The sequence below is a fragment of the Protopterus annectens genome, chromosome 5.part0 (genome assembly GCF_019279795.1).
Source record: "Protopterus annectens isolate FY-2018-M chromosome 5.part0, PAN1.0, whole genome shotgun sequence".
NCBI classification, from domain to species: Eukaryota; Metazoa; Chordata; order Ceratodontiformes; family Protopteridae; genus Protopterus; species Protopterus annectens.
In genome coordinates this window covers 1,261,794-1,287,582 of record NC_056735.1, presented here as the reverse complement: position 1 = coordinate 1,287,582, position 25,789 = coordinate 1,261,794, and the positions used below count along the sequence as shown (strand labels likewise).

Genomic DNA, 25,789 nt, shown 5'->3' with positions numbered 1-25,789 from the left:
TTTCAGAGCCAGACAGTGGCAAGCACCAACCTCAAGAGGTGGAGAAGATAGATCACAGTTTTTTAGAAAACAGACACAATGACTTCCCCCTACACCTACCAAGCAAAGCTTTAATGGCAGCACCTTTGGGCGGAAAACTGACATTATTCTCAAAAAAAAAAAAAAATAAAAAATTGGCATATTGTTACAAAAGACAAATGGATTCTGGACATTATAGACAGAGGCTACAGGTTCCACTTTCGCACCCTTCCAAAAATGAGAGGCATGCCAAACCTGCCACAAAATCAAAGGGCAGAGGCACAAAAACAAGTTTCAGCTCTCATGGACATGAAAGCAATTCAAGAGGTATCTGCAAAAGAACAAGGTCAAGGGTTTTATTCCAGACTATTCCTGGTACCGAGGAAAGACAAAGATTGGAGACCTATCCATCCTAAACACATATCTACAGGTGCCAAAATTCAAGATGCTCACATTACAGCAGCTTCTTCCCATGCTGGGCAAGGAGTCTTGGCTGGTAACATTGGACCTCAAGGAGGCATACCTGCATGTCCCTATCAGACCAGATTGCAGAAGATACCTCCGATTTCTTGCAGCTTCAACCCATTACCAATTCTCTGCATTGCCCTTTGGCTTATCTACTGCGCCCAGAGTGTTTACGAAATGCCTGGCATCAGTAATCGCCTTCTGCAGACTACAAGGGATTCAAATCTACCCATATCTGGACGACTGCCTGATCCAAGTGGACAGCAAGGACTTACTACTGCAGCTCCTGGCGTTTGTAATAAAACTGTTGAACTCCGTGGGATACACAGTCAACAAAAAGAAATCAAAACTAATACCCTGTCAACAAATAATTTTCCTGGGTGCCAGCTTGGATACAACCACCCAGATGGCCTACCTCACGCCAGACAAGCAAGGGCAACTGTCTCAATACTTTAGAAAAATGGCAACTTACACCAGGCTAACTGCAAGGAAAATCCTGCAGGCTCTCTGGGATTCATGGCATCTTGCATCCTACTAATCCCATGTGCAAAGCTGCATATGAGGAAACTTCAATGGTACCTGAAAAACTTATGGTCTCAACACAGCCACAGCTTGGAAACAATTATCCCACTCATTCCATGCCTTCAAAAGGAATTTTTTGTGGTGGACTCAAGCTTGCTGAAGAAACACAGGTCTTCCTTTCTGTGTACCTCAAGCAACTCAAACCATCACAACAGACGCCTCAGACTACGCCTGGGGAGCACACATGACAGATCAGTGCGTTCAGGGAAAATGGACCAGACGAGAGAAGCACCTTCACATCAACCAAAAGGAGATGCTAGCCGTGCAAAAGGCTATTATGACCTTCAAAGACCTACTGCATCCAGGCCAGCTATTGATAAGGACAGACAACACCACAGTGATGTGGTACATAAACAGGGGGGGGAACTCATTCATACCCCCTGTGCAGGCAAGCCATGACCCTATGGAACACAGCACTGGAATTGCAAATTCAACTGTAGGCACAATTCCTGCCAGGGAAGGAAAACACACTGGCGGACAACCTAAGCAGAAATATGACAGATCCACACGAATGGAAGTTGCATCCTCAACTTTTCACAAAGATAACTCAGGCATGGGGACAGCCAGACATAGATCTCTTTGCTACCCACAGAAATTGCCAGTTGAAAAAATTTTGTTCAAGGACCTATCATCCACAGGCCTGGAAAGTGGACGCACTTTCCTTCAATTGGGCAACATTGTCAGTCTATGCCTTCCTGTCTCTTCCTCTGCTGCCCAAAGTTCTATTAAAAGCCAGAGCAGAGAGGCCGAAAATGATTCTCATCGCTCCAGACTGGCCAAGACAACACTGGTATCCGCTCCTGAGGAGCCTGACACATTCCCCACCATGGATCCTACCTCAAGTCCCTCTTCTGTTGTCCCAGCACAACTACAAAACTCTAAATCTAGCTGCATGGAGAATTCCTTGATTTCCCAACAGTTTCTCCTCTCCAAGGAGGTGCAGGATGTCATCTTGGAGGCCAGAAGACCTTCTACTAGAAAGGCTTACTCTGCCAAATGGAAACGATTTTGTGCCTGGAATCAAGAAAAGGGACAGAATCCTTGGGTAATAAATATACCTCAAAGTTTACAGTACCTAGCTGAGATGTTAAACAATGGACTTTCCTTCTCCTCCATCAAGATCCACGCTTCAGCCATTTCTGCACAATACAACACAGATCCTCCATTATTCTCTCACCCTCTCTTAAGGCAGTTCCTCAGAGGGGCAAAGAATTTAAAACCCCCAAGGAAACCACCAGTCCCTGCTTGGGACCTCAACTATGTTTTGGAAAAGCTGACCCTTCCTCCCTTCGAGCCAGCTTCTTCAACAGAGTTACAGTACTTGTCATGGAAAACAGCCTTTCTTCTGGCTATCACCTCAGCACGCAGGGTTTCGGAGCTACAGGCCCTCATGGCTGTGCAACCATTCATCATTTTCCATCAGGACAGAGTTTCCTTACGAACCAGTCCTACCTTTATGCCAAAGGTAGTATCCAGTGTAGCTTTGAATCAGACTATCCACTTACCTACCTTTTATCCTAATCCACACAACAAAGGGGAAAGACTACTACATTCTTTGGACATTCACAGACAACTTCGTTACTACTTGGACAGAACAAAGCCATTCAGGAAATCTGAGCAACTCTTTGTGTCCTATGCTGTAGGTGCTCAGGGAAAGGCTATTTCCAAACAGACAATTTCAAAATGGATAGCCCACTGCATACGTTTTTGTTACTCATTCCATGGAAAAACTGTGCCTGCATGCATCAGATCCCACTCCACCAGAGCCACAGCTACCTCTGCAGCCTTCCTCAGGGGGGTCCCTACCAAGGACATTTTGGAAGCAGCCACCTGGAGTTCAGTGCACACTTTCTCCAAGCACTATCACCTCCCTCTATACTCAAAATCTAGAGCGGGCTTTGCCACAGTAGTCCTGCAGGGCATCCTAGCCCCTCCTAGTTCCACTTAGTGCCTACCACCCTTACTTAGCTTTGGGATTCTACCCATCTGTTATGACTGCAGCTGTATGCATGATGAACATAGTACAGTTTTATACCTACCATAAATGTACATGTTCGAGTGCTCATACAGCTGCAGTCCAGGTTTCCCTCCCTCCATCCCCTCTTAGGACAGGCCTTATGACAAACACTTTTCATATAACCTTTTTGGGGTATTCTTTTATGGTGTATTTGCTTGCAACTACTGTTTTTGATTTGTCAACATTGCATCTTTGCATAACATTATGTTTGCCTTCCTTCTGGGGGCACCTGACATCTGGGGCAAGAAAAACTGAAGAAAATGGCGTCGGCTGCCTCTTTTATACCCCTGTCGCACTGACGTCAGGGAAGAAGCGACGACAACCGACGCCGGACCTAGACTTTGGAATTCGGCCGTCCGAGGACCCGTCTGACGGCAGGATAACCCATCTGTTATGACTGCAGCTGTATGAGCACTCGAACATCTATATTTATGGTAGGTACAAAACTGTACTTTGCCCTCAGTCAGCCTGATTAACAAAGTCTTGGGTCCTGCGTCGGTTGCTGTCCCTTCTTCCATGACTTCAGGGGTATGAAACATGCATCCGACGCCATTACATCAGTCTTTCTTGCCGTGCGTGCCCGAAGCAGAAGCAGTTTGCAAGTGCCGGTCGGACGACTCCTGAAATTTTCATTTTCGAGTTTCAGAACCGAAGTCTTCAACTTAAAGCTAAGTACCTCGTTGGGTAAACGTTTTCTTGCTCCTTACTGATGTTAGTAAAAGTTAATAATTGCATTACTTGTGGAAAGCAAATACCTCACAAAGATTTTCATTCGTACTGTGTTCCTTGCCTCAGCCCTGACCACGACATATCTTGCTGTCGGTTTTGTGCTTTATTTAATCATTTTTGCCTCTTAATATTTCGGTTCTCAGTTTAATTATCCAAAAATGTCGTCGGTTAGCCATCCGACTACCGGGATTCTGAAAAAATGCAAAGATTAAGACAGAGACAGGCCGCCGAGGTCCAAAACTGCCGATGATGCTTCTCCTAAGCCAGTCGCCAGTTCACCGGTACTCATTGAGGCGCTTTCGCAGCCCCTGATACCCGCTAATTCTGATTCGCAGGCCTCTACTAAGACCCATTCGGAGTCCGGTATGCCACGAGAGGCTTCACCTATGGAACCAGCGGATGTCTCTACTTTGGATGAGTCCAGAGCCGCTGTGCAGGCACTGGCTTCTGAGTGTGTATTCAGGCCTACAGACTTGCATGTTAAATAGACTCCCACCTTCATTACTATGGCCTAAATCTCGATCTATGTCTAAAAAACCGACACCCAGGCCACATGTTCAGGCCCCTATGCCTAAAAAACAAATGATCAAAATGGCTGATCATCTAATTACTCTAATCAGGGGTAGTCAACTCCCCACCCCCCCTCTAAGAGGCCTAGCGCTGAGCTTGATTATGAATCTTCTGATCAGGTTTCTGTTTCTTCTGACTCTTCTAATGACCTGGATTTGTCCATACCTACTTATGAGGATTCTGATGCAGAGGATTCCATTCCCTCTGCTTCCCCTCCTGAGGATTTTTCTTTTGGGGAAACTTTACATACCTTAAAGGAGCATTTCCACTGGGAAAGTCAGGAATTTTCTGATTCAAAAAAGAGGCTTAGGGATTCCCTTCTACCTCAGCATAGGCCCTTGGCTATACCTCGTGTACTAGACATTGTTGATGATGTGTTTTCAGAATCTAGTATGGCCCCTGATTCCCTGCCTCCGGCTCCCAGTAAACCTGACAGATACTACAGGGTTCCTGAATCCCACAAGTTCCGTTTCAAAAATCCTGTTGCAGATCCGGAAACCATTTCTCAGGTGACCAAGAGCATTAAGGCTTCTACTGCTAAAAATCCTACCCCTTCTGATAGAGACTCCAGGGCGCTGGATAGATGGGGTAAGAAGGTTTATACTTCTGCAACCTTGGCAATTAGGACTTTAAACTGCCAATTTCATATGTTAAAATATCAACAGCATATTATTGGGCTGCTTAAACAGAAAATTATGTTGATTCCTGACTGTGTGGAAAATAAAGATTTACAGGATTTATTGCGTTCTGCTGAACAAGTTGGAAAACATACTTCACAGTGTGGTTTTGATTCTTTAGAGGCCTCCTGCAGGGCTGCAGTTACTGGGTCTGTGCTTAGAAGGCATGCTTGGCTTAAGGAGCAGTCTTTGCCTGATCATGTTAAAGCAAAATTGTTGGATGCTCCTTTAAATCAAGACCGTCTGTTTGGCAATAAGGCTGAAGAAGTTCTTAAAAAGAAGGAAGATAAAGCTAAATCTGTGCAAACTGTTAAACATTTCTTACAAGTGCAACCTCCAAGAGTTAGTAGGCACTGGCCTACTAAGAATTGGTCTTTTCCAGCTCCTTCCAGATCCACTCAAGCCAAACACAGACACACCAAAAGCACCAGGTTTCAGTTCCAGGGGACTCTCAGAACTAAACAATGGGGGGCCTCCACTTCCAAATCTGGAAACAAGACATCCCCCTATGGTAAACAGTCTCAATGACTTTTCTTTTAAAATTACCAAGCACTTACCTTTTAGCCGCCCCTTTGGGGGGGGGGGGGGATTGCTCTTCATGCAAAGAACTGGGAACTCATAACCCAGGACAAATGGGTTTTAAATATAGTGTCCCTGGGATACAGATTTCATTTCCACACGTTGCCAACACCAAACGGGTGGCCAGACCTGCCCCCAAATCAGTGGGCAGAGGCTCAAAAACAAGTACTTTCCCTCTTAAACATGGGGGTTATTCAACCAGTACCAGAAGAGGAAAAGGGACAAGGTTTCTATTCCAGGCTTTTTCTGGTACCCAGAAAAGACCAATCATGGCGTCCAATTCTGGACCTGTCTACTCTAAACACCTTTCTGGACATTCCAAAATTCAAGATGCTGACTCTTCACCAGTTACTTCCTATGCTAGGCAAAGATGCATGGTTGCCAACTCTAGATTTAAAAGAAGCATACCTGCAAATCCCAATCAGGGAATCTTGCAGAAGATACCTACGCTTCAAAGCAGGCTACTTGCATTATCAGTTCTCTGCACTGCTCTTTGGCTTGTCTACTGTGCCCAGGGTATTCACAAAGTGCCTGGCTCCAGTTATTGCATTTTGCAGGCAAAGAAATATTCAAATATATCCATACCTGGACGATTGTCTAATTCAGACAGAAAACCAGTGCATATTTCTAAATCATCTGGCATTTGTAAAAAGGGTTCTAACTTGTCTGGGGTACACCATAAATGAAAAGAAATCACCGCTGGTACCCTCTCAACAGATTACATTCCTGGGTGCAAGCTTGAATACAACTGCCCAGATGGCTTTCCTCACACAAGAGAAGCAAATTCATTTGGTAACTTACTTCAAACAAGTGGCCACAAAAGCCTTGCTATCTGCAAGACAAGTTCTGCAAGCTTTGGGGGTTCATGGCCTCCTGCATTCTTCTAATTCCATATGCAAGACTGCATATGAGGAAACTACAGTGGTACTTAAAAAGTCTATGGAGTCAACATTGTCACAGCCTGGAAACAATGATTCCCATCATACGTTGCCTATGCCTGGAATTCCTATGGTGGGCAGAGGCCTGCCACCAAAACAAGGGACTGCCATTCACACTACCCCCCTGCCACCCAAACCCTAACTACAGATGCATCAGACTATGCATGGGGGGGCTCACCTGGCAGGGAAGTTCATTCAGGGCAAATGGAACCCAAATCAAATGCACCTACATATCAATCAAAAAGAAATGTTAGCTGTACAGAATGCTCTGACAGCCTTCAAGGACTACATTCTTCCAGGACAACTAATGGTAAAGACAGACAACACCACGGTTATGTAGTACATAAGCAGGGGGGTACACATTCTTACCCCCTCTGCAGACTAGCCATGGCATTGTGGAACACAGCCTTGAGCTATGCCAGGAAAATTGAATACACTGGCAAGACGGACTAAGCAGAAATCTCATGGATCCACATGAGTGGAAACTGGAACCACGGATTTTCAACATGTTGACAAGCAAATGGGGGGAGTCCAGACATGGATCTATTTGCCACCCCCCAGAACTACCAGTTGGACAAGTTTTGCACAAGGACTCCCCACAAAGAAGCCTGGAATGTGGATGCTCTGTCCTTCAGCTGGAAAAACCTATCAGTCTTCGCCTTTCCCCCTTTGCCTCTTCTCTCCAAAGTTCTGCTAAAAGTCAAACAGGACAAACCAAGAATGATTTTGATTGCTCCAGACTGGCCATGCCAACACTGGTACCTACTCCTGCGCAGCGTGTCGCAAATATCTCCATGGCACCTGCCTCAGACCCCTTCCTTGCTGTCTCCGCAGGAGAACCAAATTCTGCACCCTCACTTTCCAACATTGAACCTTGCAGCCTGGCTAATCACTTAAATTCATCCTTATCATCCCTCAGCAAACCTGTGATGGATGTAATCTTGGAGGTGAGAAGGCCTAGTACTAGAGAATCTTATGCTGACAAATGGAAAAGATTCTGTGCCTGGAACCAATCTTTAAGGATGAGCACAGCAGCACCCAATTTACCTCAGATTTTGCAATACTTAACTGAGGTGCTTCACAAGGGCCTGTCTTTTTCCTCTATTAAAATACACACTTCAGCTATTTCAGCTCACTATAACACAGAACCACCTCTCTCATCCCCTGCTCAAGCAATATCTCAGAGGGGCAATGAACTTGAGACCACCCAGGAGAGCTCCTACCCCTGCCTGGGACCTTAACTTTGTTTTGGAGAAGCTCACTCTACCTCCTTTCGAGCCAGCTGCTACTGCAGACTTAAAATTTCTTTCTTGGAAAACAGCCTTCCTTTTCGCAATCACTTCAGCTAGAAGGATATCTGAATTACAGACCCTTATGGCAGTGGAGCTTTTCATCATCTTTCATGCGGGCAGGGTATCTCTGAGGACCAATCCATCCTTCATGCCCAAGGTGGTTTCCAGTGTGGCTTTTGATCAGTCCATTCATTTGCCAACCTTCTTTCCCAATCCACAGAACAAAGGGGAATGGATTCTGCATTCCTTGGATGTGCACAGACAACTTAGATTCTACTTGGACAGGGCTAAATCTCGAAGAAAATCTGAACAATTGCTGGTAGCATTTGCTGCAGGGGCAGAGAGGGGAAGGCTATTTCAAAACAAACCATTTCTGAATGGATAAGCCATTGCATTCATTTCTGCTATAAGCACCACAGAAAATCTATCCCACAGGGGATCAGATCTCTCTCCACCAGGGCTGCATCTACTTTTGCAGCCTTTCTTAGAGGTGTTCCTACCAGGGATATTCAAGAAGCTGCTACCTGGAGTTCTGTACATACATTCACCAAGCATTATCATTTACCAATTTTCTCTAAATCCAGAGCTAGCTTTGCCACTGCTGTCTTGCAGGGCCTTATAGTTGGCCCTAATGCTGTATAAACTCCTCCTCCCAACCATAGCTTTGGGACTCTACCCAAATGTAATGACTGCAGCAGTGAAACACGAAGAACATAGTACAATCGTGTACACTTACCATAAATGTAGATGTTTCGAGTGTATTCACTGTTGCAGTCCTGATTACCCTCCCTCCAGCCCCCTAATTTTCTCTGGCTATACCTCTACTTTCTTTTACTATGCTTAAAAGCCTTTTTAGTGTATTTGCTTTTGGTTGGAGGTATATTTTTGTGTTTTTAATTTTAATTGCTCCCCATTAGGGGGGCACCTGACATCTGGGGCAAGAAAAACTGATGTAATGGCGTCGGACGCATGTTTTATACCCCTGACGTCATGGAAGAAGGGACAGCAACCGACGCACGACCCAAGACTTTGTTAATCAGGCCGACTGAGGGCAACCTGCCAGCAGATTACCCAAATGTAATGACTGCAACAGTGAATACACTCAAACATCTGCATTTATGGCAAGTGTACACGGCTGTCCTTTTTTCCTCCTTTTGGAAATACCGAAGGGCATTTACCACATGCTTTGTCACAGACTGAACCTACTCTCACATGACTGGTTGTTTGATACAGCCTACCTTGAAACATCATCAACTAAATGCCTGGATGATGAGTCGTAATACATTTTAGGCACCTATTTTCAGAGAATGTGCAGCAGGTATTAATGGAGGCAAAGAAACTTACTACTAGGATATCATATATTACTAAATGTAAAAACATTTGGTAATTGGTGTCAAAACAAGAACTAGGATCCTTTTAAGGCTATCATTTGTGAGAGTTTTTATCCTCTGGTCTTTCTTACTTCTCTGTCAAGGTTCATTTGTCAGCCATTTCAGCATGTCTGCCCATGGATCTTCCCCTTTCATTGTATTCAATGTTAAAATGTTTTTGAAAGGGTTGTTGCATACCCGGCTACCTGAAAAACAGGTGGCTCTTCCTTGGGATCTCAGCTTTGTTTTAGATAAGTTCATTCTTACTCCATTTGAACCAGCCCATCAGGTTGATATGAGGTTCTTTACATGGAAGACAATTTTGCTGATTGCTCTGACTTTCACCTTTGTCTTGTGGTGCAAGCTGTCATGGTGGGCCTTTCTTATCTCATTTTCCACAAAGATAGGTTTTCTTTGAGAACTAATCCCTCCTTTATGCCTAGCTTGGTATCCAAGTTTGTTTTGAGCCAAGCTGTGCATTTCCCTGTCTTCTTTTCAAAACATAAAAGTGAGAGAGAAAGGATTCTTTTTACTCTGAATGTCCACAGACAAATCAGACATTATCTTGACAGAAGTAAAACCTGCAGAAACTCTGATCAGTTATTTTTTTATGAGGTTAAAGAAGAAGGGAAATAAATATTAATGCTGACTCTCTCTTTTTGGTTGTCACATGCTTTTTACTTTTGCTATACCCACCAGAAGAAGGCAATTCAGGCAAGGTCAAGGGATGCTTTACCAGGGTCTTGGCTTCATCACTGGCTTTTTGGAAAGGTGTGAATTCTAGAAGTTTTCTAGAAACAGCTGTTTGTTCCTCTGAACAAACCCTTACAAAGCACTGCAAACTACATTTCTTTTGCAGGTCTAATTCAGGCTATGCTAGGACCATTGCCCAGGGGCTCGTGTACTCTCACCCTTCCTCCTCCTAGTCCGTATAATCTGTGGTATTCTACTGATATAGCTCAGGCTACTGCAGTAGTTGTCAAATGATGAACATAGTACAGTTGTATAAGTAAACATACCATGGGAGTAGATGTACTAATGATGACTGCTGCAGTAGCTGCACTGTCCTGCCATCCCCTTTATTTTTGTATATTTTTTTGTTGTCAGGGTTAGGACTTAGGTTTTTATTTACCTTGTGTTGACCTTTTTCAGGGCTGTAGTATTCCTTGCTCAGTTGGCTTGAAAGATATGAAGGGCCTGGCTTCCAAACAGTTGATTTTCTTCAGCTCTGCTCGGGTTGCCAGTGGTTTAGGTATATGAAAGGTGCCCTTAAGCTCTGAAAGCTCTCTGGCTGTTATGTCCTCTGCAGGATACAACCCATATAGCTAAGGCTACTGCAGCAGTGATAATTTGAACAGCTACTGTTAAGGGAAGTTTATTTACACAAATATACTTTCTTTTACATAGGCAATGTAGCAGTCCTGCATACTGGAAGAGTGTGGTTTAATGACAGTACTTATTCTAGTTCTAATTGCTGTAAGGAGTCTTACCTTGCTTTTTTTGGTTCCTTCTTTAGGAGACCAGATGACTGGACTTTGTCTGCTGGAGGAAGTGGAACAATTTATGGTTGGGGTCATAACCACAGAGGTCAGTTAGGTGGAATTGAAGGAGCAAAAGTCAAAGTGCCTACTCCATGTGAGGCATTAGCAGCACTGAGACCAGTTCAATTGATTGGTGGAGAACAAACCCTTTTTGCAATTACAGCTGATGGAAAGGTATGTAAAAACATGAATTTGCTTAAACTTTGTGATTTGGAGTTTGCAAAAGTTACTTAGCAACCCAGTACTTTTGAACTTGTATTGTAATATTGAGCAGTGCTGAATCAAATTTTACAGTAAAGTTCCATTGCTTCTAAGTTAAATTTCAAGAAGCAAGCATATTTACTTACTCGGGTGCACGTAATTCAGGTGCCATAGTTACCAGCAGGTTATCATCACATGAGTAGTAAGAACATGTCCCTATGTAGTTTCATATACACAGAAGTAAAATTTCACAAGAATGCGTAACTTGCTCTTTCTGCAGAAATAAATGAGCCTTTTTTAAAGCCAAGAAAGTCTCAATTTACCTATATTTTTGTCTTCAGCTTATTACAGCTGTTGCAGTAAAATGTCTGCATCAGAAAGTAAAATCTATTATTTAACCTGTCTTTACAAGTTTATATAGTACAAGGTTAACTGCCTTGTGGACCATTTTAATTCTAGCTAATTACTTTAAGTGAGAATCAAACCCTGCACCTTGTGTCTGTGATGTAGTAAACACAAAAGAGAGACACGCACATGCACACACACCAGTTGACCACAGTGAGAGTAGAATCCCTACATATTTACAGAGCACAGTAGTTGACACAAGCACCACAGCACAAACCTTTTGCTCCAACCTGTAGTTGAGCAATGGGATGCTTACATTGTTTATTTGGTTCATCGATGAATAAAACATTAAAGAAAGAAAGATGCCCAGGTGCCAGATATCTGCTGAAAGATAGTAGTATCATACCTGTCCTAAAAAGTGGTGCCTATTTAATGGGTAAAAATTGTGTGCCATTAAGTATATTGAGCCCAGCTAATATTCTAAACATTACCAAGCAACTTATAAATAAAACCTTTTTTTGTATTTGCCTAACTTCTCTGCAGCTATAAAGTACGGTGCAAAATGTCACTCAAAGAAATACAGTTCTTGTAGTACATTTCTTTTTCCTGAACATTTAACGCACTTGCATTATTTATTTTCAAATTTTTAGGTAGTGAATTATTTGATTTTTGTTGTAGGCTGCCTGAGTTACCTATTAATGTACACATGAATGCTCATGAATCTGAGATTGTGATGTTTGTGCATTCATTGTTTCATGATTTTTTGCCGAAAACAAGCAAATTAAATTCTTAAAGCCCTTTGTTCCATATGACTATTCTTTCACATGCATCTTCTATTTTAAGTCAGTAGATTACCGATTAACATTATTGCATATCTAGCATTCCAAGGTGGCTGATGACTGAGTAGTAGGTTGATTAGAGCTCTAGAACACTTTCTTGGCTTTTTAAATAATTAAAGCTTAGATAAAATACAGTTACTTGGCTAGGGGCAGGTTCAACATTCACCTAGTTCATCACTTTGCTGAAACTCTTGACACTCCTTCAGTGGATCTGAGTTTAGCATTCTCCTGTTCAGTTGTTTTGCTAAATTCAGAACCTTTGAGTTTGCCTTGATTTGTTGTTCCACTTGCAGGTAATGTGTGTGTGTGTGTGTTTTTATATATATATATAGGCATGTACTGTTAGTTGTACATCAGTGTATACTGTTGATGTCCAACTAAGGAAACTCCTGTTGATATCGTGGTACAGTGGGGATAAGGGAATATTCCCTTTTCCCCACTGTAGTGCGATCTCGGAGTGAGAATATGAAATTGGGGGGTGTGGGGGGCAGGGTGGCTTGCCCCCCTGCATATTAGTGGGGGTTTTTTTATAATGTTTAGTTTTCTTTTAATGTTTCCACAGAAGTGCATTTTCGACAAATATATGTATAGACACACACGTACACACACTCGAGCATAGCTAAGGTCGGGGTGAAGGGCGCAACTGCAGTAAGTGCAATGTGGTGAGGGTTATATTTGGCAGATGCCATTTTGCCAGTAGTTCAGTATTGGCATTTATTTCCAGTGGTGCTTCTGCAGCCGGAGCTGAAGAACTTGCTTCAGTGATTAACCTGTGGTGCAAGTTGTAAGCTGCTTGCTACAAATATAGCAAGCAGTTTGCTATAGACTTTTTTCTCTTCAGCTTATAGCAGAGGGGTGTCAGATCAGGAAGTGGCACTGGTTGCCAAATGAGTCACCTTCAGTGCTGTGCATACATTGGTACCACTCCAAGTTTGCATGATATTTTCCAAACTGCTTCACTTTTATTTTTCGATTGATGAATTATTTTTGCACCCAGTTAAGTTAAACAACACTGCAGATGACTTGCTGTATTTTTCTCACATCTCTAAAGTTTGGTATTCCATTCATAGGATTATAGGAGGTTACTAGGCTAATGGCCCTGGGGCCCTTACAAGCCTAGCCAAGAGTTTATCCCCAAAAAGAAACCTCAGTCAGCACCTGTTGCCCCTGTCAGTGATGGACACAGGAGGAACCCCTGAGACAAATTTGTGGATGTTCTTTGTGTTTCACTGTTGCAGTCATTACATTTGGGTAATCTGCTGGCAGGTTGCCCTCAGTCGGCCTGATTAACAAAGTCTTGGGTCCTGCGTCGGTTGCGGTCTCTTCTTCCATGATGTCAGGAGTATAAAGCATGCAGCCAATGCCATTACATCAGTCTTTCTTGCCGCGCGGTGCCCAAAGCAGAAGCAGTTCGCAAGTGCTGGTCGGCCGACTCCTGAAATTTTCATTTTAGAGTTTCAGAACTGAAGTCTTCAACTAAAAGCTAAGTACCCCGTTGGGGAAACGTTTTCTTGCTCCTTACCAATGTCAGTAAAAGTTAATAATTGCATTACTTGTGGGAAGCAAATACCTCATAAGGATTTTCATTTGTACTGTATTCCTTGCCTAGGCCCTGACCACAACGTGCCTTGCTGTTGGTTTTGTGCTAAATTTAATCAACGCACGATTAAACGTCGGTATATTTTTGCTTCTAAATATTTTGGCGCTAGATTAAACTATCCAGAAATGTCGTTGGTTAGCAATCTGACTACCGGAATACCTAAAAAACGCAAAGAAAAAGAAACAGACAGACCGTCGAGGTCCAAAACCGACGACGATGCTTCTCCTAAGCCAGTCGTCGGTTCGCCGGTACTCAGTGAGGTGCTTTCGCAACCCCTGATACCTGCTACTTCTGTTTCACAGGCCTCTACTGAGACCCATTTGGAGTCCGGTATTCCACGAGATGCCTGGGCCACATGTGCAGGCCCCTATGCCTAAAAAACAAATGACCAAAATGACTGAAGATGTAATTACTCTGATCAGGGGTAGCCAACCCCCTCCTTCTAAGAGGCCTAGGCAATACATTGATTATGAATCTTCTGAACAGGATTCTATTTCTTCTGACTCTTCTAATGAACAGGATTTGTCTATTCCTACTTATGAAGACTCTGATGCAGAGGATTCCATTCCTTCTGCCTCTCCCCCTGAGGATTTTTTTTTTGGGGAAAATTTACATGCCTTAATGGAACATTTCCACTGGGAAAGTCAGGATTTCTCTGAATCTAAAAAGAGACTTGGGGATTTTCTTCTACTTCCTCAGCATAGGCTTTTGGCTATACCTCCTTTTCTAGACATTGTTTATGTACTTTCAGAATCTGGTATGACTCCTGATTCTCTCTGCCTCTAGCTCCTTGTAAGCCAGACAGATACTACAGGGTTCATGACTCCCACAAATTCCTTTTCAAAAACCCTATTGCTGATCCTGAAACCATTTCTCAAGGTCCCAAGGGCATTAAGGCCTCTACTGCAAAAAATCCTACCCTTTCTGAGAGAGACTCCAGGGCGCTGGATATATGGGGTAAGAAGGTTTACACGTCTGCAGCCTTGGCAATCAGGGCTTTAAAATGTCAATTTCATATGCTTAAATATCAACAGCATATCATGGGACTACTTAAACAGAAAATTGTTAATCTCTGACTGTGTGGAAAATAAAGAATTGCAGGATTTATTGCATTCAGCTGAACAAGTTGGAAAACATACTTTGCAATGTGGTTTTGATTCCTTGGAGGCCTCTTGCAGGGCTGCTGTAACTGGATCTGTGCTAAGACGGCATGCTTGGCTCAAAGAGCAAACTCTGCTTGACCATGTTAAAGAAATATTGTTGGATGCTCCTTTACAACAGGACCATCTCTTTGGTAGTAGTGTTAAAAAAAGATAGGAGATAAAGCTAAATCTATGCAAACTGTGAAAGATCTCATACAAGTGCAACCTCCAAGATTTGGTAGGCACTGGCCTACTAAGAACTGGTCCTTTCCAGTCCCCTCGAGAACCTCTCAAGTCAAATCAAGGCATTCCAAAGGCTCCAGGTTTCGGTCACAAGGAACTTTTAGAACAAAACAATGGGGTGCCTCCACCTCCAAATCTGGAAGCAACAAGGCACCTCCCTATGGTAAACAGTCTCAATGACTTCCCTCTACAATCACCAAGCACTTACCTCTTAGCTGCCCCTTTGGGGGGAAAATTAGCACTTCATGCATGAAACTGGCAACTTATTACCCAGGACAAATGGGTTTTAAATATAGTATCCCAGGGATACAGATTTCACTTCCACACGTTGCCTTTCCCAAATGGATGGCCAGATCTGCCCCCCCCAAATCATTGGGCAGAGGCCCAGAAACAAGTTCTGTCCCTCATGAACATGGGGGCTATTCAACCAGTACCAGAAGAGGAAAAGGGACAAGGTTTCTATTCCAGACTTTTCCTGGTACCCAGAAAAGGCAAATCATGGTGTCCAATTCTGGACTTATCCACTCTAAACACATTTCTGGACATTCCAAAATTCAAGATGCTGACTCTTCAACAGTTGCTACCTATGCTAGGCAAAGATGCCTGGTTGGTAACTCTAGACTTAAAAGAGGCTTACCTGCATATCCCAATCAGGGAATCTTGCATATGATACCTCCGCTTCAAAGCAAGCTACTTGCATTACCAGTTCTCTGCACTGCCCTTTGGTTTATCTACTGTGCCCAGGGTCTTCACAAAGTGCCTGGCACCAGTAATTGCATTTTACAGTCAAAGAAATATTCAACTATATCCATACCTGGATGATTGTCTAATTCAGGCAGAAAACAAGGACATGCTTCTAAAGCATCTGGCGTTTGTAAAAAGGGTTCTAACTTGTTTAGGGTACACCATAAACGAAAAAAATCACAACTGGTACCCTCTTAAAAAATTACATTCCTGGGTGCAAGCTTGAATACAACTGCCAGAATTCATTTGATGACTTTAATTACTTCAAACTGATGGCAACAAAAACCCAGCTATCTGCAAGACAAATTCTGCAGGCCCTGAGGTTCATGGCCTCCTGCATTCTTCTACTTCCATATGTAAGACTGCATAAGAGGAAACTTCAGTGGTACTTAAAATGTTTATGGAGTCAACATTGTCACAGCCTGGAAACAATGATTCCTGTTATACCTTGCCTGCAACTAGAGTTCCTATGGTGGGCCGAGGCCTGCCATCAAAACAAGGGACTGCCATTCACTTCACCCCCTGCCGCCCAAACCCCAACAACAGACGCATCTGACTATGCCTGGTGGGCTCATCTGGCAGGGAAGTGCATTCAGGGCAAATGGAGCCCAAATCAAATGCACCTACATATCAATCAGAAAGAGATGCTAGCTGTACAGAATGCTCTGACAGCCTTCAAGGACTACCTTCAGACTAGCCATGGCATTGTGGAACACAGCCTTGACCTACCAAATACAACTGCAAGCTCATTTCCTGCCAGGAAAGCTAAATACTCTGGCAGACGAACTAAGCAGAAATCTTATGGACCCACACGAATGGAAACTGGAACCACAAGTTTTCAACATGTTGACACGCAAATGGGGGAACTCAGACATAGATCTTTTTGCCTCACCCCAGAACTATCAGTTGGACATTCTGCACAAGAATTCATCACAAAACAGCTTGGAAAGTGGATGCTCTATCATTCATCTGGAAAAACCTATCAGTCTATGCCTTTCCCCCTCTGCCTCTACTCTCCAAAGTTCTACTAAAAGTCAAACAGGACAAACTAAAAATGATTGATTGCTCCAGACTGGCCTCGCCAACACTGGTACCCACTCTTGCGCAATGTGTCACACCTTCCTTCGTGGCACCTGCCTCAGACACCTTACCTTCTGTCTCAGCAGAACTACCAAATTCTGCACACTCAGCTCCAAACTTTGAATCTTGCAGCTTGGCTAATCAACTAATTTCACCCTTGGCATCCCTCAGCAAACCAGTGATGGATGTCATTTTGGAGGCTAGAAGGCCTAGTTCTAGAAAATCTTATGCTGACAAATGGAAAAGATTCTGTGCCTGGAACCAATCACAAGGAATAAGCACAGCAATGCCCAATATTCCTCAGATTCTGCAATACTTAACTGAGATGCTTCACAAGGGCCTATCTTTTTCTTCCATAAAAATCTATGCCTCTGCCATTTCAGCTCATTACAACACAGAACGTCCCCTCTTCTCTCATCCTCTGCTAAAGCAGTATCTCAGAGGGGCCAAAAATTTAAGACCTCCCAGGAGAGCACCAACTGTAGCATGGGACCTCAATTTTGTTTTGGAAAAACTCACTCTCCCTCCTTTTGAGCCAGCTGCTACTACAGACCTAAAATTTCTCTCATGGAAAACAGCTTTCCTTTTAGCAGTCACTTCAGCTAGAAGGATTTCAGAATTACAGGCTCTTATGGCAGTGGAACCTTTCATTATTTTTCATCCGGACAGGGTGGCTCTCTGGACCATTCCATCTTTCATGCCTAAGGTGGTATCCAATGTGGCTCTTAATCAGACCATTCATCTGCCAACTTTCTTCCCCAATCCACAGAACAAGGGTGAGCGGATTCTGCATTCATTGGATGTACATAAACAACTTAGATTCTACTTAAACAGGACGAAATCTCTAAGAAATTCTGAGCAACTATTGGTGGCATTTTCTGCAGGGGCAGAGGGAAAAGCTATTTCAAAGCAGACTATTTCCAAATGGATAAGCCATTGCATTCATTTCTGCTATATGCACCATGGTAAACCTATCCCCAAGGGGATCGGGTCTCATTCCACCAGGGCTGCATCTATTCTGCAGCCTTTCTCAGAGGGGTTCTTACCAGAGACATTCTAGAAGCTGCTACCTGGAGCTCAGTTCATACATTCACCAAACATTACTGTTTACCTCTCTTCTCTAAATCCAGAGCTGGCTTTGCCACTGCTGTCCTGCAGGGCCTTATAGCTGCTCCTAATGCTGTATAAATCCATCCTCCCAACCATAGCTTTGGGATTCTATCCAAATGTAATGACTGCAACAGTGAAACACGAAGAACGTAGTACAGTTGTGTACACTTAACATAAATGTAGATGTTCGAGTGTATTCACTGTTGCAGTCCTGGTTACCCACCCTCCAGCCCCCTGTTTTTCTCTTACTATACCTCTCCTTTCTTTTACTATGATATTCAAAATTCCATTGAAACCAACACTTAAAGGCAGAAGAATGAGATACAAATGAGTCTATATTAGTATTATAACTCTAATAAATATTTTATAAGGGATATATTTTATACAATATTATTAGACATATATGTAGGTTTTAGAATATTGTTTATATAGATGCATAATATTTTTAGTACTTGTATATGTATAGTTATGTTTATATATGTTTATATTTGTCATGTATATATTTTATACTTGTATATTCATGCATTTTATTTGTTCTGCTTTAATTGTTTAATTATTTAATTGACAATTTATTGTATTAATTGATTTAGCTTTTGAGCTGTATATTCAGTCGCTTGAAAGATGAATTTGTGATGGTTTGAAAAAGCTACTCAGCGAAAGCGCTTGCCACTTATTCTGAATAAAAAGTTTTTATCATTAACTTTTTGGTCTTTGATGGTGGAACATTTTGGATATATATGAAGAGCTTTTATTGTCTGAATAGACTTATGTGCTGTGCTTTGCTCTGTGTTTCCGTTTTTTGAATTTTGATATCAGGTCTGAATAGACTTTGACTTTGCGTATATCCTGAATAGGATAGACTGTCTGCTTGGTTTGATCCTGAACAGAACTCATTATTTTTATGATATTTGCTCAATTAATATCTTAGTTTACACCTTGCTCAGTCACTTTAATTATATTCCATGCTTTCATGATACATATTTTGTACAACTTAAATAAATATAGTAGTTCACATTTTCTCTCCATCCCTTAGTTTACATAAATATGTGATCTTTTGGTCAAGATGGATTCAGAATTTTGAATTATTGTTATTATTATTGTTTTCATTACTACTACTACTGTTTGTAAATTTTTGCAATGTTTGGAGTATCCTTTCTACCTTTATTTATACATTATTTGGCTATAAGGCTAATGTAACGCTTAAAGTGTTGCCATATGGCAGTTTATTTTTGAACTCCACATTCTAGTCTCTGTTGTCACCCCCTAGTCCTGATTAGACAAGCCATATATTTCAATGTACATCAGTTCCCCTTTCAAGTAATGTAACTCTGTAAATATCTTGCTGTTACAGTAAGGTAAATCATACGTTCAAAGTTACATGATGCCAACAATCCCAAATTTAACAGCATCAAGGCCCCTTTCAAGTCTCGTATGACCTCAGATCCCCTCTTTAGGGAGCCATCTTAATTGTTGTAGAACTCAACCTTACATAGGCAGTCAAAATATCAAATCGCATCTTTCCTCTTCAAGCATGACTTTAGGTCAGATTCTAAAAAACTTGCTCTTAGTGTAAGTGACTTACTCAAGTTTAAGCCTGCCCCAATTCCAAAAGACTTGCCCAAGATGTAAGTGACTTTCTCATGTCTAATAGTCCTTCATTTCATTCTTCCCTCTTCCCTCACGCCACCATGTAGTAATCCATAGCATATCACCAGCCGCACCTGTGTGTAACCATTGAATTTCCAAAGTTTGGAGTCAAAGGGATGGAAAAACCATCCCACTGGTGTCAAGCTGAAAGGATATCTAATCTATGTGCATACCGCCTACGACGACTCCTTCAGAACAAGCCTGGTACTCAAAAATGCTGTCAGTCCTCAGGTTTATCCACATTCTGTTCCTAACTGAGCCATCACCCGTTCGTCTGTGTATTATTCCCTTAATGCTGACTGTCATTCCCTTTCATCAGGACTCATGTCAGTATCCACCTGTGGGTCAGTATTTGAAGGGACCAGTAACAACATCCTGTGCTGCTATATTTCCTCTGTCAGAGGTTAGTGGTACATTCAAGTCACCCATACTGTGTGCAACAGTGCATTGTCTAATACTACAACTCAGACCCTAAAGGATGGTTCAGTCCTGCGACACAAGAAACAAATCCAGAGTTTCCACTTCACTTCAGAATGGTTTGTCCTTTCTACCTTCCACTGTGCCTCAGTGATCTTGCTAAAAGTAATCATTAAAGACCTTTCATGTACAGTTTTACAGTAAAGAGGATGGGTGGATGTTTTTCGTGAAAATGGAACTGGTTTTAAAAAATAGGAGAGTGGCTGTAAGTCAATACAGGTGGTGACAGTTGAAATGGCAAAAGGGAGTTGATGAACTAGAAGAGGAGGAATTGGAATCATCCCAAAACTCTTAGGCCAGCACTAGGTTTACTCTACACTCTTGTTTTATACACCTGAAGTGATTTGGGACCCTGCACACCTGCAGCATGTAACTGTGTCTTCAGAATCCTGCTTGTGGCAGTACCCCCTCTTCCCAGACAGTATTCTTACGTCAGGGTGAAAAAGCGATTAGGAGAGCAGGCCTTCTAACATCCGGTGTAACTGACTGCTTGATGTCCAGGCCATATTATTTTGCAGCATTATGGGATGTAGCTCAAGAGGTTATCATAGGGTGTTTTGAAATGACATTCCTTTTAAAACATACCAGTGAAGCATTCATCATTACAGTGCACTGAGGATTAATCATGTATAAGACACTTTTCTTTACTTTTGAAGCAGGAAATGGTGTTGTGAGAAAGCTGCAGAGTGAAACTCGTCTACGTGGTGATCAGTTTGACAGAAATCCCTAGAGCAAAGAATCCAGACAGCTGGTTTGTTTGCTTTCCTGAAACAGTGCATGCTGCATAAAGTCATATAGTAGTAGGAGCAATGGGTCTTATAAAAAATTATTTAGTCATATTTAGATATGTTACCAATACGTGTAACTGTATGAATTTCAGGAGGAGTCTGTTCTAGGCACACTGCAGGTACTGTGAAGAGCACTTTTGACTAACATTGATGATTGATGCAGTAATTTCATGAGCTTTAATCACACTTTGACTTAGAAATGTGGTCCATTCCCATCATGGTATTAGAAACCCAAAAGACTTGTGGAAATTAAACCATTAGTGGTCATATAATTCATTTAACTTAGAGTTAGGCATTTTGTGTATCATACTTGTAGTTTAATTTCCTGTTTTTTTGATCCCTACTGGAGGTTTGTGCTTGGAAAGATTGCAGGACTGGGCATGTGAGATGCTCAAGGAGGGGTGGCTTCCATAAAGCCTGGGACAGGCACGTCCTTACAGGGCAGACCTCTTTCCTATGCAGCCTAAAGCAAAATAAAGTCAGCATGCTTCGGGAAAACCCTGAAGCAACATTCAGCAAATGTGATGCAGCCAACTCTGGGTAAAGTCCATGCCTCTTTCCCAAGGCACCAGTGGCAGCCCCATCTAGGGGATGGTAAATTAATACCAGTGGTTTAGAAGTTTTTTCAGTCTCTTTCCTCTTGTTAATGGTCAAGCTTGAAGTGCTCCAGGAAATTTAACTTTTACACAGTTTTTATTTATTTATTTCCCTCAAGACATGTCTGTTTGTATAAAGACGTAAATGTGTTTGCTTCTACATTTTCAAGTCATTTAGCATTGCATTCTGATACATTTAGCAACTAACAGCTGAACTCTTAACAGAGATGCATGTCAGAATACTGCAAGAGATATTTATGCTTTTATTGGATTGGATGTTCCATAGGCAGTAATAGTTTGAGACCTGTCTGATTATATCAGAAAAGTGACTTGATAGCATTATAAGCTATTACTTATACTAGTTGGAAAATGTGCATTTGATTTTCTCTTGCTCACACATCTAAGTAAGGTAAAGTACAAATATATTGCTCAAGTAGTGGGAGTTGCATGCCCAGTGGTGTGTGTGTGTGCCATAACCCTAACTTAGTATAAACTTGCATAACCTAATAGAATCATTCAGTGTGAAATTTTATTGTAAACCATGTTTTTTTTAAGAGTACATTATAATTATTTTGTAGTTGTTTTGGTTCTCTGAGGCAGCATTGTTGACTGGCTGCTGCTTGCCAGTGCTTCTCCTCATTGTCCAAGTATCCATCAATAGAAGAGGTAGAGAAGAGATTGAGACTGCTGCCTTAGGAATTCTTCTGTGCTTAATAATCCCCAAGGGGTTGGTGTTTAGTGTTGGGAGGCTCACCCATATGTCCATGGTTCTGTACGTGTCACAGGCACACCTGTGCACCCATGTTTTTTTTGCATATCCAACTGTACCATATTGTGGTTTCTACCAGAGATTGAAGTAACCCTGCTTTTTCATCCTGAAATAGACATGCTGGCATTCAGCTATTAAGATATACTTCCTTCAATGACCTTCTGGCTTTCCAGCTGGCTAATCAATCCTGGGATTCCTGTAGTGCAGACTGATGCTCTGCCTTTGTGCCAAAGGACTGTCCATATTCTGATCCTTTTTGACAGTCAAGAGAGATGTTCAGCAATAATGAAAAGCTTTTTTCTTTTACCATATTTAGTGGCAGTAACAGTTTCCGGTGATAATGGCGTACACTGGGCTTTGCATAACCACATCACTCGGTATTCTGGATTTGTCCAGTGTTATCCATTATTGCCGATAGCTTGCGGTCACCTCTATTTATTTTCCATGGAATGTCCTGGAGAAAATAGAAAAGCCATCTGGACTTCATCTGATGTAAAGTTATGGCTCAGCTCCTTAAATCTTTCACTACTTTTGGTAGACAAGTTACATCTGAAGATTACCACACCCAGTTCTTATTTTATTAAGAGTCTCCACTTAAACTTAGGCTTGAAGTATTTGTATAAAATTTAACAAGACTACTAAACTAAGGTGATTAAAGGCATTTTTTTCTTGGTTGACTGAGAAATAAACCAAAATAAAAGCCACCTTGGCCCAGTAAGCAAGTTAATAGGACTTAACTTGAAACAGCTTAAAGAAAACAGATGAAAAACCTCTAAAAGGTTTATAAAAGTTTATTTGAACGTTAAGCACTTTCGTCCCAATCCATTAACTGAGACTTCTTCAGAAACAACAAAACATAGAAGTTAAAGTCTTGTATAGAAAGTATTGAACCCAATTATCTAATTAACCGCAATTACATCTTAAAGAAACACTTCCTAAGTAAAACAAATTCCATTAAATAACCATGTTAAAATGTAAATTTACTGAACATTTCCTTAAAACTTCCTGTAACCATTCTTTATTTGTTACACTGATTAAGTTTGAAACACTTCAAATAAGAAAACAAATTATATGTTAACTCCAGAACTTCCTCAACCTAGTAAAAGTTCATTTCGCATCGCTTTTTTATAATGATGGGAAAATAAAAACACGTATGAAAAAAAATCTTATACTTAAGTTTCATCCATTTAGAAACCACTTTTATAAATTAAGGGCTTTCTTCCTTGAAATAGGAAGTATGGGAAGATTTTCGTTTATGCCTGGAGAAAAGGTATCACTGCAACTCTTTAATTTCTAACTCCAACTCCCACTATCTTCCCCTAGGATTATAGGGCGCCACATCCAAAATACCAAACTTGAATTTTGTGAACCTTTGGCATTCTAAAGTATGTTTGTAAAAGGAATTGTTACAGTTCCCCTTTTTAACTTAATTGTAAACGGTGTCCCTTGTAAGAATAAAAAATGGAATTGTAATACAAGTGGCACCATTTATATTGGAATTTGTGATAACTGTGGATTTTTTTATGTCGGAAAAACTGAGAGACAACTGAGAAAGAGGTTTTATGAAACATTTATGCCATCTCTAAAGTGAATGTTAACATTTCCCTGCCATTTGCACTGTACAGAGCTTCAGAGTATTTCCAAGACAGTTAACTCCAGTGTTTGTACATTTTAGAAAAGAAAAATCAGAATAGTCTTGTCATACTTGGATAAATGCAGTTTACTGGCCCATTCCCAAGAATGTTTAGTGCAGCAGTTCCTATAAACATTCTCTTTGATGCAGTCTTTAGATAGAGGATTGTAACATACAAAAATGTTCTAGCATCTTCAGTGACTTTTGTGGTAGCTGAGCTGTTGAATAAATTGGTTGGGGTGGTAGGACATAATATCCGCTGGAGACCTGACAAAAAAAGTAAGCAGTATTTAAAAGCTCTGCTCTTCCATGTCTTGCAGTCTCTTGGTTCCTTATAGAAGACCACACAGGAAAAGGCCTCAGTGGACTTTCAGAAATGTTTGGAGCAAGTCATCAGATTTACCTGTAACAGTTGATATCGGTTTCCAGTCAGTAAAGGGGAGTTTTTTTCTAGTGGATGGGCTTGGTAATTCTTTCCAAAAGGAAGCCTCTATAGGTTCTCTGGATTGTGTTTAGGAAGCCCACTTAACCAGTCTGTTGATGCACGATGAATGGTCTAAGCACATTAAAAGAGGTGAAAGTGGCATTCAGAGTTTTGACGACAGTTTCCATCTGGGTCGTCATCACACCAATATGGGCAAAAGGAATGTTTGTTAACCAGCGTAGGACACTGTTAAGACCAAGTGACACTGTCTGCTTATGTGACCTCGTTAAGGTCACACATTAAGTAAACGGACGCTGTAGGAATCGAGCCCAGTGCTGCTGCAATGCCGAATGTTGGTACATCAGTCATAGTCTGAAACTTCTGTCCCAAATTGCTCTGTAGTACATCTTTCAGTGTTATTCTAATCTTATTCCATCTGTATTTTAAGTACCAATACCAGTGAAATCTTACCTGTTGACAGAACAGTCCTCCTCTTGTATCGATCAATACCTTACTAAGTCTCCTCCTTAATCAGCCAAATCAATTAAGTATCATAAAATCCTCCCATTTTGTCTTCTCTTTACAGGTCTCAATGGGTTAACTGTTTGGTTATAATACACATATGTCTCATCTGCTGTCTGTATTAATATATATAATTTTTTATTTCTCCAAGTCTTTTGGGCTTCTAATACAATGACGGGAATGGACCCCATTCCTAAGTCGATTAAAGTTCATGAAATTAGTATTGTTTCAATCATTGAGGTTAGCCAAAAGTGCACTTTGCAGCACCCGCAATGTGCCCAGTAATGACTCTTCCTGCATTTCATATGGAGTTTCATGTATCGATAATGTGTCTATATATGATGGTAAATTCTTTCTTTTTTATAAGACTCATTGCTCCCACTACTATTGGAACTCTCTGAGTATCCTTCTTCCACACTGACCTTGTTTCTGCCTGCAAATCCTGGTATTTTATGACTTTGTGCTTTTCTGTACGTAAGACACTGTAGTCACTGGGTATAGCAATTTCATTGATCAGTGCTACTTTTGTCTTCTTTTCATGGCCTAATATATCTGGTTTTCTCGCATCTATTTTTTGAACTGTTTGAAATGGATGATCTCGTGATATAAACTTCATTTTCTGTAATGTTGTGTGGCTCGTTTCCAGTGTTTTTCAGCTACTTCAGTATTATAGTGTTTGCACAATCCACAATGCAACAATCTTGCCACATTATTATGCCTTTCAGTATGCAGTACTTCTGCCATTAGTATATCCCAACCAGCAAGAAGATGTGTGACTGTTTGCAGTTCTGTTTTACAAAACCTACATTTGTCTATTTCTCCCACATGTTCAATAGACTTTGCAAATCATA

General features: G+C 41.5%; 1 protein-coding gene across 1 annotated transcript in view; it reads left to right on the top strand.

The window, feature by feature from the left end:
* Positions 1-25,789, top strand: part of HERC2 (HECT and RLD domain containing E3 ubiquitin protein ligase 2) — a gene marked incomplete in the record, with an annotated part of 3,551,743 nt that overhangs the window by 3,182,720 nt on the left and 343,234 nt on the right. The window contains 1 exon segment of the mRNA XM_044072055.1: positions 10,754-10,952. Within this exon segment, the coding sequence (XP_043927990.1) occupies positions 10,754-10,952 (199 nt within the window).